Source organism: Trachypithecus francoisi, unplaced genomic scaffold (assembly GCF_009764315.1).
Source record: "Trachypithecus francoisi isolate TF-2019V2 unplaced genomic scaffold, Tfra_2.0 Lachesis_group11, whole genome shotgun sequence".
Taxonomy (NCBI): domain Eukaryota; kingdom Metazoa; phylum Chordata; class Mammalia; order Primates; family Cercopithecidae; genus Trachypithecus; species Trachypithecus francoisi.
The window spans coordinates 26,677,931-26,695,900 of record NW_022681456.1 but is presented as its reverse complement, the minus strand read 5'-3'; the positions used below and the strand labels follow the sequence as shown (position 1 = coordinate 26,695,900).

Genomic DNA, 17,970 nt, shown 5'->3' with positions numbered 1-17,970 from the left:
TGACCTGCGGAAACGCGCCCCTTTGTTCCGCACACCGAGCCAGTAATATATTCCTCGGGTTTCCCCAAAATACTCGACAAGTGTGGAGCTAAGACAATGGCCCCGTCGGGGGAAGCTGGGCAGCCGGCGCGCGCCTCCTGGGCCCTAGGCTCTCTCGCGGCCGAGCCCGACAAGGCAAAGCCCCAGCCTGCCGCGCGCTGCGGTGCTCCAGCAGTAGGCAAAGGCGACAGGCGCGCGCAGGGGCAGTCGAAGCACCTTCTGGCCGGTGCGTGGTTTGCAGTAAGCGCAGGCGCGCGTTTGGCTCGGCCCACGCTACAGCCCCATGCCGCGCAGAAGTGGGTGCTGAGCCCCGCGTGGCCTGCCCTCCCCACGCGGGCCACCGGCAGCTGTGTGTTTGTGGCCGCCGGGTCCAATCTGGGCTTCTCTGCCCGGGAGATCGTTGCTCAGTTACTCAAGTTATCCGGAAATTCCAGAACGATGGGGGAAAGTGGGTAGAATTTTAGGCCACCGAGAACTTGTGCAAAGTGGGCCGGGCCGGCTCGGTCGCCTACGCAACAGAAGGCTCATTTCTTTTAAAACGGGATGGCGCGTTAGAGAGGGCCATTGCCAAGCTGGAGCTGGAAACTTCTGCCTCCATCCACTTTCCGCTCCCATCTCCAGAACCCAGAGCTGAAGCGGCCAAAGTACTCCTGGAGCCGGATTTGAGTTCCCCGGGTCGCATCGGTAGGAGGGCACGCTAGTCTACAGGACCCCAGCTCAGCACAAATTCTGTCTAAAATTCTACCACCAAATTAATTATATGCCTTTGTGGGCCCGGTGTAGGGACATCCAATGGCCTTGGTGCTGTGCCCACGAGGCAAAGTGCGTCCTGGAGAGAACAGAGCCTGAGTCTCCTCCATTCTTGCCCAGGCACAGCCCCGGGGAAGGAGCCACTGTCTGCGGGCTTGGGAGAGCAAGGAGCCGGAGGTCCGAGTCTTGCTCCCACGCCCAAACCAGACAGTCTCGCCCTCCCCAGGCGTGTGTGTGTGTGCGTGTATGTGTGCGCGCGCGCGGGCGAACGGGGCATGTGCGCCCCTAATTCTGCCACCTGCTAAGCGCCCGCGTCTGGATTTGGCAGCGGGGTCAGTGAGAGCCGCACGGTACCAGGGTTCCGGGTCCCCGAGGCTGCAACCCTTGATGGCGCAGACGCTGCACGCAGGCTGGGTCTTTGGAGTCCCGGATTCAGCACGCGACTCCGTGCGGCAGCCTGGGACAGCGCGCTTTCCTACCCGGCCTGCAGGTCCCAGAGATTCGGAAAAGTTTGCAGGGGCCGCCCAGCGCCTCGGGCCTGGGATTTCCAAAGCCGCGCCCGCCCTCCTCCCCAGCGCGTCACCATGGAGACTGCTGGAAGTTGGTGGTAGAAAACAGACCTGGCGCAAAGCAAAATATTATGAGTGCAGTTGGGGTGACTTCAGGGGGGCCGGGGGACCGGAGGGCAGGAGCGGGAGCCAGAGGCAGAGGCTGACAACAAAGGGCCCAGTGCGAGGAAGACAGAGGAGTTTGCACGGGCCCTCCCCGCCGCTGTGTGAGTGCTGGACCATCCTGCTTCCCAGAGGCGCCGAGGTCTAATTTCTCTCCAGCAGCTATACCTTTTCTCAGCCCGCCTTGGAGCCCTTGCTCCCTCCCTTCCTCTCCGGATTCTCTTCCAGCCTCCCCCCTCACCCGTCCCGAGGTTAGGCGCCAGCTGGGCAGTGCGCCCGCCTCCCTAAGAGCCACAGGCTCACCAACGTGAAAGGTTCTGGCTTTTCTTCCCCACGACCCGTGGGTCGCCCAGGGTGAGTTTCTCACCCCCTATCTCAAACCCGATCTGAAAGGGTGATGGGTTAGAATAAGGCGGGAACAGAACGAGAAGAGAAGGGAGTGTCCGGCCGGAAATCTTGGGAGTGGGAATGGGTAAAGAGGAGATTCTGATTCCCGCCCCCCCCGCCACACCCTTTTTACAGTAAGAAAGGCTCTGGGTCGTGATTCCAACTCAGCCACTTTTAATGTGACTTTAGGTTAATCTTCTAGCCTTTCCAAGATTATTTTTAATTGCCTGTAAAATGAAGGGTTAGACAGCTCACAGGCTGGGATTCTCTGACAAGGTAGACATTTCCCTCTATTCCTTTGACTTGACTGTAGAATCCAGGAAGCAATAGATGGGCTGGTTACCACTATCTGAACTAGGACTCACTGCACAATTAGTTAATTTCTCCTCGAACTAATAATACACTATTTTTTGTAAGTCATTTAGGATTTTAAGAGTCAAGAACCATGAACAACTCTTTTAAAAGGCCCAGATGGCCTTTCTCATTGCCCACCTGCAGTGCATTTCTTAATTGTTTGGCCAACTCCCTCCATCCCCAAAGGATTTACTAAAAGACACTAGACTTTATGGGGCTGTATCCAATGCCAATTTAGGGAACACTGAAATGCTTCTAGATGATGAAGCCAGCCTCACAGACCCTCACATATGTTAGACAGGAATGCACATTGGTCAATGTGCTAAAATGCAGCCATCAAAGGAAAATCACTCTACCCTCCACTGCTCAAGCTTTTGGGAAGACATCTCTTCTCACGCCTAGGCACCCCTCCTGATGACAATCTGGGCAAAGGAGCCCTTCTTCTTTCCCTGAGATTCCATTGCCTCATTTGCAAAAGAATGGATTGGATGTAAAAATTGATATGGTCTATTGGGTTGGTGCAAAAGTAATTGCGGGTTTTGCCTTTGTGGCAAAATGTTGTGCCACAGTGGTAAAACCCGCAATTACTTTTTCATCAACCTAATGAAATTCTACCTCTCAATTATATGCCTGTGTCTGTGTTTGTCTTCTCACATCTATGTGAAATCTGGGTACGTTGTTTATAAAGTAGTTTTACTGACATTGAGCCTCCCAGGCACTCCATGAGCGTGGCATTACTGTGAAGCACAGGGTTTTTCTTTCATTTCCAACATTTTAAGACTGATTTTTAAGCCAAGTTGGTCTGTTTGCCTCAGCGTCTTTTCCAAAAAGGCTGAGAAGATATAAAAGGGTGACATCACAAGCTGGGATGCCAGACACTCAGGTCTCTACTCCACAGGTCCCTGAGAGCCCACCCTATATGTTCTGCAGGTCACTTGGGAAACTCTTCAGCTGCTCCTCTGATGACCCTAAGGCTCTGCAGGATGGAGACAGTGGGAGAAACCCCCAATGTTGTTTTTACCTCTTCCACTCTATTTTAGATATTTGCAATTTTATTAAGGTTTAGGGGAGAGAGAATGAACTTGAAGAGTTTATTTGGAGGTATCAGGTAAATGTGAAATTTAAAAAAAAGAAGAAAACAAAGAGGTTACTTTGGGTTTTATTCAATCTCACTTCCTGACTACCTGCTGGGTGGCAGACCCTGAAGATGAATAAGGTCACAGTCCCTACTGTCAAGGACATTAGAATGCATTTAATAAGAGAAGGTATGGACACACTGAGAGTGGTGAGCACTACAAGCAACATAAAAGTTGAGTCATTTTGGAGCCTAGAGGAAAGAATGCTCTTTCTTGCTGAGCACCTACCATGTATCAGCTCTGTAACCGCACTTTTTCACACATTAGCCAATGAAGCCCTATCACAACTCTGCATAGTCTCTTTTTAGGATGAAGGAGGGTCTGAAACCTGCCTGAGGTCACAACCAGTACATGGCAGAGCTAGATTGGAGAGCAGACTAGGGAACACTCATGCCTTCTCCCCACCCAGGCCATATCACCTAGACACTGCTGTCATGATAGATCAGGGTTTAGTTATGATACTGGCTTTAGGTGGATTTGAATCCCACTTGGTGAGAAGGGAAACAGGTGGATGAGAGTGGAGAATCAGAATGTTGTCTTCCCTGGGCTCCAGAGAAAACCCCTCTGAAGGAATCCTGTGACTCTGCCTTTGAGGAGGATTTTAAATGGTGGCAGCAATGGGAGGCAGTGTATCACAGCAGTTGAGTAGAGATTTGGGTCACAGACAAATCTTGGCTTTCTTCATTCATGTGTTCATTCATTCATCCAAGAAGACTATGTGTCTCCTATGTGCCCAGCATTCTGCTAGATACTGGGCTTAACAAAAATGTCATCTTTGCTTCTCTAGAGCATAAGTTCCAGACCCACAAATAAGTAAACACAAAAATAGATAATTTCAGTAAGTGGTTAGCAATATGAAGGGGGGAAAAAAACCTATCTGGAGTAACAAAGACAGAGCATGGTGATGGGGTTGCTGCCTTCATAGGGTGGCTCTGCCACATAAAGCTGCGAGCATTTGGTCTGGAAGCTTAATGTTGCTGAGCCTCAATTTTCTTATGGGATTGATAAAACCAGCTGATAGAGCTGTAGTGAACATGAAATATGAAAGTGGTAATAGTTAACATACGTTCGATACTTACTATGTCTTCACTTTGCTAAGCATTTTAAGTACATTATCTGTGTAATGCTCACAATCCCATTAAGAAGAAACTGTTATTATTAAGAAGAAACTGTTATTATTTACAGTTTAAGTAGAAAAACCAACAAGTTAAAGGAAAAATTGAAACTAGAAGCTGACATGTTAAATAAGTTTCTGAGCCCCAGGAAGCTGGGCTGGCAAGCTATACCTGGATTGCTTGGGAAGCTCGATCACTCTTATTGTGTGTTCCTAACTTTCCTGAGGCAGAATGCAAGTAGGAGACCTAGCTTACCATTTGTATTTTAAAAAGCAAATGTTTTAAAAACACTGTGACAGAGAAAGGCTATCCGATGGCCAGGCACTGTGGCTTATACCTATCATCCCTGCACTTTGGGAGGTGAGGCAGGAGGATCACTTGAGGGCAAGAGTTGGAGACCAGGCTGGGCAACACAGTGACACTCTATCTCTACAAGAAATTTCAAAAATTAGACGGGCATGGTGGTGCATGCCTATAGTCCCAGCTACTCAGGAGGCTGAGATGGGAGGATCACTTAAGCCCGGGAGTTTAAGGCTGTAGTGAGCGCTGATTACACCACTGCACTTCAGCCTGGGTGAAAGTGAGACTCTGTCTCAAAAAAAAAAAAAAACAAAAAAGAAAGGAAGGAAGGAAAAGAACCAAAAAAAAGAAAAAAAAGAAAGCCTATCCAAGAGATGGGTAAGTGGCAGAACCAAGATTCAAGTGGAGGGCCCACAGCCCAGCCTGGCTGGCTCTTAGATCCACACTCTTAGTCATGAAGCTGTATTGACTATCTCTTTCTTTTTTTTTTTTTTTTTTTCATTAGGGAGAGGGTGGCAGTGGGAGGAATGCCCAAGAGCACATATAGCATTTTAGCAAAAGACTTGCTATTTTCTCCCTATACAAAAATGTTAAAATAGTCTTTTTTTTTTTTTTTTTTTGACAGAGTCTTGCACTGTCACCCAGACTGGAGTGCAATGGCTCAATCTCGGCTCACTGCAACCTCTGCCTCCCAGGTTCAAGCAATTCTCCTGCCTCAGCCTCCTGAGTAGCTGAGATTATAGGTGCCCGCCACCGCGCTGGCCGATTTTTTGTATTTTTAGTAGACATGGGGTTTCACTATGTTGGCCAGGCTGGTCTCGAACTCCTGACCTTGTGATCCACCTGCCTCAGCTTCCCAAAGTGCTGGGATTACAGGCGTGAGCCACCATGTCCAGCTAAAATAATCTTTTGAACTGTAAAGGCAAAATTTATAATTGTTGTTGACAAAAATAGGGACATAAGTAAATCATTCATACCTTTACTACACATGTGAAATGTGCTTTCATCTTTTTTGGGATTCACTCAGACTTTGGCTAATATTTGCTTTGTCTCTGAGAAAGTCAAGGCTTCATTCATGCAACAGGAAGGATAATAGAATGTGGCAAAAACAATTAAGTAACACGATAATATATGGAGCCTTTAGGTAACTTAATATATTGCATCTAGAAGTCATTCACAGATATGTGTTAAAATATAGCTTCAGGGGTATATAGTGTGACTTAGTGAAAAAAGCATGAGCTTTGCCATCAGACAAGGTTCAAATCCTGTATCAGTTATATTCTTGCTGTGTGATCCAGAGCAAATTATCTTACTTCTCTAAGCCTCAGTTTCCTTCTTTGTGAAATGTCTACTCACTACCTTCTAGGATGGTTATGAAAATTCAGTAAGATTGTACATGTTGAGTATTTGATTTAATGCCTGAATCCTAAAAGTTGCTCAGTAAATGGCAGATATTATTATTATTATTATTATTAACAATAATTATCTGGTCTTCCTATACTTTATTCTAGGTGCCTAGTTGGGAAAGGGGATAAGAATACCAAAAAAAAAAAAAAAAAAAAATGTAGACTGTTTTAGAATACCTAGATGTGCTTGTACTGTGTAGATACAAACCCAGTTTTAATGTTGAGATAAGTCTTTTTTTTCTGAAGGGTTTAGACCAAAAGACTAATTTTATTTTTATTTTTCCACCTTCCCCACGAAGAAGGCATTTCATGTGCCCCTGTTTGCCATTATTTCATCCTTGTGTTTTCCAGTCTGTTAAAGGAAGTGGAAAATGAGTCTTTGTCTAGGCAACACCTGTGGGCTTGAATTTAAATCCTGGAAGAGAGATCTATGGCGTACTCAGAGGTGACATGTGTTGCACAATCCTGATAGAGGCCCCTCCACAACTCCTGATGCCTTTCCAGTTCTGGAATGTGATGGCCCACATTTTTCATACCTCTTCCTCTTGCCTTCCCCCGACCACGGCCCCCTCAACCACCCAACCCTCTTATGTTTGTAGGCATCACTGTTTTAAGGATTGAACCATTTTCACACTTGCTTTTCAGGAAGTGTAAAACTCAGTTTCAAGTGAGCCATACTCTGGAACTCGTTTTAGCAGGATGCAGAGAGAGTTTGGTTCTTTTGCCTTTCTTGCATTTATATATATTTTTTTTCTTTTGCCTTTCTTGCATTTATATATATATATTTTTAATGTGAGGATAAAACTTCCATTTGTTCTGTTTTTGTCTTTACAATTTGATGTTTACTAACATTGCAGTTTTTGAGTTCTTGAAATGTTTACGAGAGGGAAAGAGATCATAAAAAGCAGAAAAGAATGAAATGCAGCCATATTATTTTCAGTTGAATTGAGTCCCAATTGAGGCAACTAGGGCTGGATTGACCTGTGCCGGGAGGTTACGGGGTTTATGTGTGTCATATCCCACCCTCAAGGCAGGAATACTTCAAAAGATGTGTACAGTTTCCACTTTTCTTGTTGGTTATTCTTCCATAAAATATAAAAACATCATTCTGCCTCCGAGCAATCAATAATTATCAGTAGAGAGGTGAACATGGACACGTTTGATTTGTGTTTTTGTAGTTGCTTTGTTTTAATTTAAAAGAACAATGAGAAAGCCTTTGAAAAGGCTGCCACCCGGTGAAGGTTAGTTAGCACTTTGTGTCCTGTGTGTTTTCCAGCTTCCCAGTAATTGTGCTAAAGACCAGTGGTTAGACACAACCTAAGTGAGACTGCTGAATGTAGCAGATATTTATTTAATCCGAATGGAAATTTACCACTTCATAAGCACTGATGTCCTGAATCCATCATGTTGGAGAAAATACAGCATCAGTCAATGCAAGCAAACTAGTTTTTGAACTAGATTTTGAATGGACATTTGGATAATCTAATGAATGATTAGTGGTTGACAATGACACCTCCAAGCCAGCATCTAATTTTTGAGACACAAATGCATTTTGTGAATAAAGTGATGTCAGTGCCTTTGTTTTGAATCTTGGCCATCAAATCATCGCAAGTTACATTACACTTTTGAAGAAGGAGGTGTTTCTTGGAATGTTGTGATTATAGGATTTATAATTTTTAAAAGTGAGCATGAGAGACTTTTTTGTGTTCTGTGTTATCTTTTTCTGAATGTGATTAGTCCAAATTTGGGGTGTCCATACATAGAACTTATTTATAATTTGTATACTGAATCTAAATGCTCATGAATAAGTCAAGTTTCTATTGAAGTTATTAGGATTTTATAAAGTTCCAGAATTGGGTCCATGGAGTAAACTCAAACCCATGGTGGAGCTGATGGATTATTCTAAACATTTTGCCAAGTTTTCTTCCTGGTGTTCACTTCCACTGCTGATGATAATAAGTCTAGGGTGAGGGAAGAAGTGGGGTGTCTTTATAAAGTTATTTGCCTCCCCAAAAAGCAAATCAACAAATTTTGTTTCATCCTTAAATGGCTACTAACCGGGCTAAAATTTATTTTACTTTCATTTCTTTTACTCAGTGACTCCTTTTTCAAAAGCAAAATAATTTCTCCACCAAGCATTATTGGACATCACAGAAAATAAGTCTGGCTTAGAAAGTTCTGGGAGTTTACAAGGAAGAAAGATTCCAGAGGGCTTGAGCCCCTCAGTTAAAACATTAAAACTTTTAAGCATTGGAGAGAAGATTTCTAAAGCGTCGAGCCGTTGTTGTGAGAAAGGCTTTGGTCTCCGTGAACTTTTATTTTCAACTCAGTGGGCAGAGTTTTTGAGGTTTCTGTGGTTTGGGTAGGGGACCTTTTCAGAAATGCCAGGCTTTTAGAAAAAACAGAGCTTTTCTTCTAATCAAGGCTGCGTTTTAAAGTTTGAAAACTTTGGTGTGATGACAAGAATAAATTATTTCTCTGCTACGTGGGGTTTCCTCTGGGTGCCCAGGCTGCGGGGCATTCTCGCCTCGGCTACCTCACAAGGCACAGCTGAGGAGGCGCTGGGAGTGGGAGTGCCCTCCTTCCAGACCTCACCCCACATGTACTGGGCAGCGTCGCACCGAGGCGGGCTGAGCCTTGAGCGCCGCTTGGAAAGCCTGCTGAGCTGAGCAGTCCACGGGGGACCTACACAAGGATGCCCCACGGATCCCATGTTCTGTTAAAAGTTTTTCTTGGCATTGAGAGGGATTTTTAAAAAAGAAATGGAATTGTGTATCGATAGCTGATGATAAACTGAGCATTTTGAGAAGGAAGGGACAAAGAGAGGGAGGGGAACCCGAAGGGAGGATGGGAGGCAAGGAAGAGGCTCCATCAGAATCATTTCTGTAATTGACAGCAGGCTGATTTGGTGAGTTTTTTCAAAATTATTAGTTTCTTTTTTATACAAGTGAGTCCCTTTTGGAAATTGAGTAGCAAATTAATCAAACTTGTAATTTTTTCCAGGCACTGTGTGAATACTTATGCATGTTACTTTATTTAACTCGCATATTGATTCTATAGTATTATTATCCCCAGTTTACAGATGGGGAAACTGAGATTCAGACAGCCTAGGTAACAATATGTCCAGGCCAAACCCCTAGTGTCAAACCAGGATTTGAACACGGATTACTGTGATTCCAAAGCCAGGCTGCTTCCTCGCTTCCTCAACTCCAGAGCTAGAAGGAAGACCTGAGAGTTGTACATTCTCATTCACCTCCTCTACTGCATAAAGTTCAGGAGGTTCAGTCATCCCTCATCCTGGTGGGAGACAGCTGCCATTCTTTGGAGTGCACTGTTGTGGGTGTCAATGGGCGACTGGGAGCCACTGGCATTGAGATGTGACTCTAGCAGCAGGCTGCTGAGGACGCCCACGGGCACTCCTCCCCAAGTGGGTGCCTCCATGCAATGTGTGCCTTTCATCTCAAATCATTCTCAGAGCTTCTAAGTTCAACCTGGCACCACCACTAGGCTGGTATCTTCCCACCTGCCAGTTACTTTGGGAAATTTGACATCTTACACACATCATCAAGGGCTCCATATCTATTTACTTACAGACATGATTTCACTTAGAATAGGTTCAACATAAAAACCTTGCTGTTAAAAGAACAGCACCTTCCATTGTATAGCATGTTACAGTCTATAATCATGGATAGAATCATTAACAGTGCGGGCTCTGGAATCCAACAGGCTTCCTGAGAATTGGTTTTGCCATGGGTTGGATATATGAACTCAGCAACTTAGGTAACCTCTCTGAGCCTCAGTTTGCTTTTCAGTAAAATGGCACTATTCAAATACCCACCTCATGGAGTATTGTGAGGATTAAATAAAGCAATATGTAAAGGGACCAGCACAGGTCTTGGCACATCGTAAAAGCTCAATAAACAAAAGCTGCTTTGAGCACCACTTGCAAGGAGAACCTTGTGGTCCTCTAGTGGCTTCCAAGACCTTTTTCCCCAGCCCCCACACACAAAGACCACATAGGATGATATGGCTTGAATCTCATCTTGTAGCTCCCATAATTCTCAGGTGTTGTGGGAGGGACCTGGTGGGAGATGATTGAATCATGGGAGCAGGTCTTTCCCACGCTCTTCTTGTGATAGTCAATGGGTCTCATGAAATCTGATGGTTTTAAAAACAGGAGTTTCTCTGCACAAGCTCTCTCTTTGCCTGCTGCCATCTATGTAAGATGTGATTTGCTCCTCCTTGCCTTCCACCATTATTGTGAGGCCTCCCAGCCACCTGAAACTGTGATGTGAGTCCAATCAAACCTCTTTCTTTTGTAAATTGCCCAGTCTCGGGTATGTCTTTATCAGCAGCATGAAAATGTACTAATACATAGGAAAAGAAAACAAAATTGTATAGAATTTGTTCTTCCACTGTGTTCAGTCTTTTGAGGCAGTATCTCATAAACCTGTGACTTGGAATGATCATTCATTCCCATTGAACACCTGGTAAAACCAGTAAGATTCAGTCACATGCATTGGTCTGTATGGCAACTGAGTATCCAAACTGAGGTTTGTTGCTCCAAAGCTGATCCTATTTTGTTTAAATCAGGCCACCTACATCCCGATTAAAAACTTAAAAGGAAGTATATTTTTCATTCTGATTTTATATGGTTATTTGAAGCTTCTTCCTTTGTTTTTCAAGAGTTTCGCCTGTGTCATTGTTTTCCGTGTTTAGCACAGTGCATAGCATCTGCTAGAGTGGCTTGCACATAGTTAGTGCTTGATACATATTTATTTAATATATATCTCAAACCGTTTTTAATATTACAAAGGATTCTGCATGTCTTTCCTTACTTTCTAGGAAGCCTGGCCCCAAGGGCTCCTGCAAACTTGTTTGTGCCTGACAAATTACAGATTAACTAACACTCTTTGGATCCCCTACTATGTGCTAGGCATGGTGTTAGTGCTTCATTCATTCATTTCTTTCCCTCCCTCCTTTCTGTCCTTTCCTCCACTTCTATTGATCTGCTATTCTGGGCCAAGCGCTGTCCTAAATACAGCGAATAGTGAGTGAATAAAATACAATCAGCACTTAAGGAGCTTATATTATTTATTCTAATCCTCATAATAACCTCATGGGGTAGTTTTTTTAGTTAATAGGAAGGAAATTGAGGCCCACAAGCCTAAGTAATTTGCCTAGGGTTGCAGAGCTTACTTAGTCAATTGTTTAAGGGGAGGATTAGAATTAGTGTCTTTCTGGCTTCCAAGGCCAAGTTCTTTTAATTATATTGGGAGATCCAAGAATCAAACAGGAAAGGTGATTTCAGGTACAGACTAACGTGGGATGCCTTAGAGATGGGCATGATACATTAGCTAAGACATCTAATGCTTATCATGTAGGCACCTGATGTGCCTTATTCACTCAATTCTTATGTAAACTCTGCGAGCTGTTACTGATATTACTCCACTTTGCAGATGAAGAACCCAAGGCTCAAGGAGGTTGAGTCACTTGCCTTAAGGTCACAGAGCAAAGAAGTCAGAATTGAATCTAGCAGTTTGGCGCGTCAGTCCATGGTCTTAACTGTTACACTGACATTAAAAACAACAATAACAAGGCCAGGTGTGCTGGCTGAAGCCTATAATCCCAGTGCTTTGGAAGGCTGAGGCAGGAGGATCACCTGAACCCTGGAATTTGAGGCTGCAGTGAGCTATGATGGTGCCACTGCCTTCCAGCTGAGGCAACAGAGCAAGATCCCATCTCTAAAAATGGTGGTCGGGACTGGGTTGCAAAAAAATAATAAAGAAAAAGAGGAAAAAAGGTGCCTCTGTCAAACACAAACTCTTGGGATTATGGTTGTTCCGTTTGGCTAGAACTTGCTCTGGTCCAGAATAAGCATAGTATTCTATGTGCTTTCTGTGCATTTGTTCACTTAAATCTCACACTATTAAGATGAGGTAGGCAGATTATTATTATCCATATTACGCGTAAGGAGACGCCTAGGTTTGGAGAAGTTAATTTGCCTTGATTCATTGAACTAGTAAGTATTAAGCCTGAAACTCAGACAATTCATTGGTAATTAGTCACTAATCCCACCTGGTAACTTTTCCTTCTTCTAAGTGACTCTCAGGAAATGATCAAAACAAAGAAAAAATGATATGCACCAAGTCGTTTATTGAAACATTATGGAAAATAGAAACACTTGCTCAATGGAACATTGGTCATCTTTCAAACAATGATGAGTATGAAGACTGTAGTGCCCTAGGAAAAATCTGCATAATAGTAGAACATTAAGAGAAAAACGAATAGAAATGCTATGTTTGCTGGAGTTACAGTTCTCTTACGTGTACTTATAGATACGAGACTTGCGACCAATACACACAAAAAAAGAAAAGAAAGGTAGTTACCAGGTTAGAGTGGTGGGATTGTGGGAAAATATGTTTCTCTTTTCAACATTTTAAAATGTAATTTCTGCAATAAACTTACAGGAAAGATAAAGGCATTTTGCCTAGGAGAAGGATGTTTTGGTGGCTTACCTCAAAAGTTCAGGCTGGGTTAAAATCTATTCGGCTTCTGTAGCCAGGAGTGCCTGGCTCCTGAGGTTTTGGGGGAATCCACATCCCCAAACAGAGCAGGAGAGGTAAAAATAAAATAAAAACCCAAAACTAGAAAAGGCAATGATGTCAAGGCTGGAATAACATCAGATGCCATGCAGAGCAAGTAGCCTTGGCCTCAATGATTCTTTTCCTAATTTTATATTTTAATAATATTGTTATAGTAGAAATAGAAACAAAGAAAAAAGTCTGCTAACATTAAGTAGTAGTAGGTACACCCTTCCCCAGAAGTTGAGGGAAAATGAAACTTTTACAACCTGGTTATGCAGTAAGGTACATTAATGCTAGTGTTCCCAGGGATATTTTCAGAGCTGAGATCTGCTTTTACACTGGATTTATCTTCAACAGGAGATGGCACTGAACACCTTAGGTTGAATTTTCTCTAGTGTCTGAAGACTCTTGGTGAGTTCATGATCTCTGAACAAACGGCATTGGTGTATCATTGGGAGTTCCCTCGTTCTTTTTTTTTTCTTGTACATTGCAGATAATGACCCCTTAGTTAATTTCCTTGCCCGCTTTAGAGTTTTACGTACTGAGTTTCCCTAAAGAGGGAAAGGGCAACCACATTATTGAGCACCTATTGTACGTCTGGTGTTATGTTAGACACAGCTTAGAATTCACAGTGAGACTTTAATGTGCGTATAATAATTACCAGTATCATAGCACAGGTGAGTGGTTAGGATCAAGTCAGATTCAAATCCCTGCTCAGCAGCTTAACGACTGTGTGATCTTGGGCAAGTCATCACTGTGATGATGATGAGGATGACGATGATGATGATGAAGGTTATGGTGCTTGTGTTGGGAGGCCATATTCCAGGAGAATGATATTAGCGTCATCTCAGGCTCACCTGTGTCCTGTTGTGATTGAGACTCCAGCTGATGAGGAAGAGACACAGAGCCAGTGATCACATGGATTGTCTGGGGAGTGAACACAGTTAACTGGAAAGAGTTCTTATATTTTCTCCACAGCATTCTTTTTTTTAAACAAATTACTTCATCCATCCAGTTCAGGTCTCTAAGACATAATGAGCTTCTAGTGGCCTCCTACAGAGGGGGACAAGTAAGTCTTGGTTCTCTTGGTTCAATCCTGGTTTATGCATGTGATCCTGGCAAAATTATTAATGATAGTGCTTTTCAATCTCAAAAGTGTTCAGGTTTGGATGATAAGGGATATGGTCACCCTTACTCCATGGCCTCCTTTTCTATTCTCTCCGCTCTAAAACGTGTTTAGCAGCACCAGATGAAGTTGCTCACAGAACTGCTTTACTTATGCCCCACTCCACTAAAAAACTTTATGAGGTTCCCAACGACCTACTGAATACAATCCAGACTCCTTAACCCAGCACTGAGTACAGAAGCAAGGCTTATGTATGTGCATCCCCTATAGCATCTCTTAAAGTGCTTATCAAGTAGCATGATCTCAGGAAACATGTATTGATACCTGAATCAATGTGTGTAGTCATGCTCAGGCTGCTTGTCATTTTCTTGAATGCGTCTTTCTTCTGCCTGCTTCAAGAACTTCGCACATGCTGTTCCTTCTGCCAGGAAGATGCTTCTTCCCCCTCCACCTGGTTCGTGCCTTCACATTCTTTAGCTGCCAGTTTAATGCTGCTTCCTCCAAGAAGCTTCCTAACTACCCCCAGATTAGACCCAACCCCCCTTTTTTTCTCTCGTGTGGCACTCTTGGTAATTGCATCGCTGTGTGATTATTTATAGTTGTCCACACTAAACTCTAATCTTCCAAAAAGACAGAACTGTCCATTGAGGCTGTGTCCCTCCTGTGTAGTCAGCCCCTGGTGCGTGGTACCCCATAAATAGTTGCCAAATGAAGACAGGGATGAATGAACGTGGGCTACCCTTTCTGAGCCAGTGCAGTCCACGTCACCTATTTAAAGTCCTCCAATAGCTTCTTAGCACACTTGGAATAAATGTGACGTTCCTAGGAGGGTCTGCAAGTCCCTACATACTTTGGATTCTTCCCAACTTTCTACCTCATTTCCTGCTGCTTTCCCCACCTCCCGCTTCGCCATGCTGGCCTCCTGGCTTCTCCCCATACACCCAAGGCCACCCAGACCCTTACACTCCAACATCACCTCATCAGAGAGGCCTTCAGTGTCCGCACTGCCCAAAAAGCACCCCCACCTCTCTTGATCTCCCATTCTATGGCTTTATTTTCTTCATAACACTTACTTTCTGCTGTCTTCTTGCTAATTTGTCTCTGTCTCCACTGCAGAATATAAGCTCTCTGAGAGCAGGGACCTTGTCTGCCATGTTCATCACTAGCTGCTCAGAACCTGGCAAACAGTAGGTGCTAAATCAATACTTGGTAAATGAGGGAAGGAATGAAAGGAGAGACGGGGCAGGGCCCCTTCCTGGAACCCAGCAGCCCCTGGGGCAGGGCCTGTGGCGTTGCCATGGCAACCCACTGACCTGAGCCACCCCCTGGAGAGGCCACAGCTGCTGGCTTCCTGGGCTTCTCCAAGCTTCTGTGTGTCGCCACTGCCACCGGCAGGGAGCCAGGAAAGAGACAGAAAGGGGCTGAGAGAGAATGATCAAAAGGAGAGCCCACCCTGGTGCGGGAGGCGACAGGACCAGGCCTCGACGGCGCCGTTCCACTGGTAATGACCAGGGCCCAGGGAGAGGAGACTGGGGTGGGCCTGGCACCCCCAGGGGGAACCGGGGCCAGGCCCGCCCTTGGTAGCTGTGAGTGTGGCGTGTCAACTCTTTTGTAGCGTTTCTGGAGCTGCAAGTTCCTAAAATAGGCCCCAGCACAGTGCCCTGAGAGACTGTTGATACAGTGTGAATAACAGCCTCTATTAAATCCCGGTGACACTTTCTAAGTCAGGTGGCGTTTTCTACAGGTATTGCATAAGTCAGGACCTCCGTGTTCTCATCCAGTGCCTCAGGAACAAAACTCAGCGTGTTCACTTCCCCACTGCTTGAACACCACGGCTGGCTCCCAGCTGCCTGCAGGCTTCGTGGCCTGGTGGGCCCGACAGGCAAGGCCTTTGCAATCTGCTCCTAACGGACTCTTCCACCTGTCTCCCAGCACTGGGAGTCACAGGTCGGCGAACTCTTCACCTTTCCCAGAACCAGCAGACCTTTCACAGCTTTGTGCCTTTGTCCTGAAGGCAGCCCTCCTGCCTGAAATGCCCTGCTTCCCTCCTTGGTCTGGCAGGTGCTGAATCCTTTAAGGACCAGCTGAAATGCCACCCCCTCTGTGAAGCAGCCAGGCTTTCCTCTCCATGGAAGCTCTCCTCTCTATGCCCCACAGCATCTTATTATAATACCAAACACTCCTGGTACCTGCTTGTAGAGACAGTGTGGGCAGTGTGGGCAGTGAGCACACCCCAGCCTTGGAGTCAGACAGACCTGACCTAGCTCAGCCACCAACTAGCTTCTCTGGGTCTGAGTTTCATTCTTGCAAATCAAAGTTGACTTAGTCAAGTCTCCGTTTCAGTTGCTGTGAGCAACAGAGATGAAGCATGTGGAGCGGAGCGACCAGCACTGGAGGTCACTCAATAAATGCCAGACATCACCATTAGGCATCTGTCCCTGTCACTCAGCTGTGAGTTCCTGGTGGATAGAGACCATGCCTTCCTCATTTTTCTACGGCTCTTAAAGCCAAACACACTAAGTGCTTTACCTTTATAATTCCAGTTAATCTTTGAAGAAATCAGGTAGGTAAGAATTCAGGACGGTTTAGGAACCGTCCCAATGTTACATAACTAGTAAGTGGCCAGGCTGGAATTTGAAATCCAGTCGGATTTGAGCTCCAAACCTCACTTTCTACCAAGCCCATCTCTGTCTTCTCTCTCATGTTGTGCCACCTCCCCCTTGATCACTCTGCATCAGCCCCCTGAGCCTTCTTGCCATTCCTCAAACAAGTCAAGCATGATCTTTCCTGGGGTTGGGGGTAACCTTCGCCCTTGTGGTCCCCTCTTTCTGAATCTTGGAAAACCTTGCTTCCTCACTAAACTCAGTGTCTGCTCACAGGCTGTTTCTTCCCAGAGGCCTTTCTGGTGGAGAATCCCCACTCCTCCTCTCTCATTCTCCATTATTTTCTTCCTTTACTTTTCTTCATCACAAGCATCACTACAGCTATGTGCCCAATACTGTACTAGGCTCTTGGGGACAAGGTACTGAACAAGACAGACAAGGTCATTAGAACTTACATGTTAAGGGTGGGAAAAATAAGTGATTTTTTAAAAAGGGAATAAACAACAACAACAACAAAAACCCAGATACTTGTAGGTCTTGAGATGCTAGTCCACCAGAGATATCCTGTGTAATGTATGTGTGTCCTGTTGAATAGCTTTTGTTCATCTCTTCTATTTGAACACTGAAGATATTTGATAATTATTTGGAAAATGAATAAATGGATGCACGGATAATCTAAGAGATTCCTGTCAATGTGTCCTATAAACTTCAAGGATTACCTGGCTCTTGATAACCATCTTAATAGGCCCTCTCTGCCAGGTCAATATGGGTTTGTGAAGTACCCCACTCTGAACCTTGAACTGCCTTGGATGTGCCATGTCCCCGATGCGGCTACTTCTGAGTTATTCTTTGCTGCTGTAAAGAGAATGAAGCCTTGTAGAAAACCTGATAACTATATATGGCTCTGCTCAACCTCATTATATGTACCCAAGAGAATAACTTCACATTGGGGTTTCCAAATCTTCAGTTCAAAGTGAAGAGGCACAAAGATCTTCCTCTAAGGAACGTGGGCTGAACTCCCTGAAAGTGAAAATCCATAGGCATTATCTGCCTCCTCCTTCCTGCCCATAATCCCAGATGAACCAGGGGAAAGGATGCTTCACAGCCCAGGAGCCTCTGCTCACAGCTGTAGGCAAATCCTCTTGGGCACTTGCACAAGCTTGGTCCTTACTAACAGGTCAGATGATTTTTATAGATCAAGAATGAGGCAATTGGGAAGAGGAAGTTATCTCAGTAGGAACTGAACTCTCTTTCTCCTATGTCCCATGCTGTCCCCAGAACTCAGTACCAGTATTGCAGCATTGATCACAGTCTGCCTTCCTTTAGAACTTTTGCTTCAAGCCTAACTTTCCATATCTATAATTAGAGATATGAAAACATGACATGTAATGTTGTTCTGGGTCCAATTTAGACAACATATGTGAAAATGGCTTCTATAGTACCTGGCACACAATAGGAACTTAATTAAGTTTTTAGAAAAAACATGTATTTATTGT

General features: G+C 44.7%; 1 protein-coding gene across 4 annotated transcripts in view; it reads left to right on the top strand.

Moving 5' to 3' along the window:
- The window catches only part of RFX4 (regulatory factor X4), a 179,054-nt gene that overhangs the window by 3,026 nt on the left and 158,058 nt on the right, over positions 1-17,970 (top strand). Inside the window, exon 1 of one of the 4 annotated variants that reach the window (XM_033220781.1) lies at positions 563-723. The exons of 2 other annotated variants lie outside the window; for them this stretch is intronic. Coding sequence is in view for 1 of the 2 variants with exons in the window: in XM_033220782.1 (XP_033076673.1) it covers positions 15,303-15,372 (70 nt within the window). In the remaining variant the exon portion in view is untranslated. Of the gene's footprint in view, positions 1-562; positions 724-15,221; positions 15,373-17,970 lie in introns of those variants that run through there. One more of the 4 variants, XM_033220782.1, reaches the window with a different exon arrangement.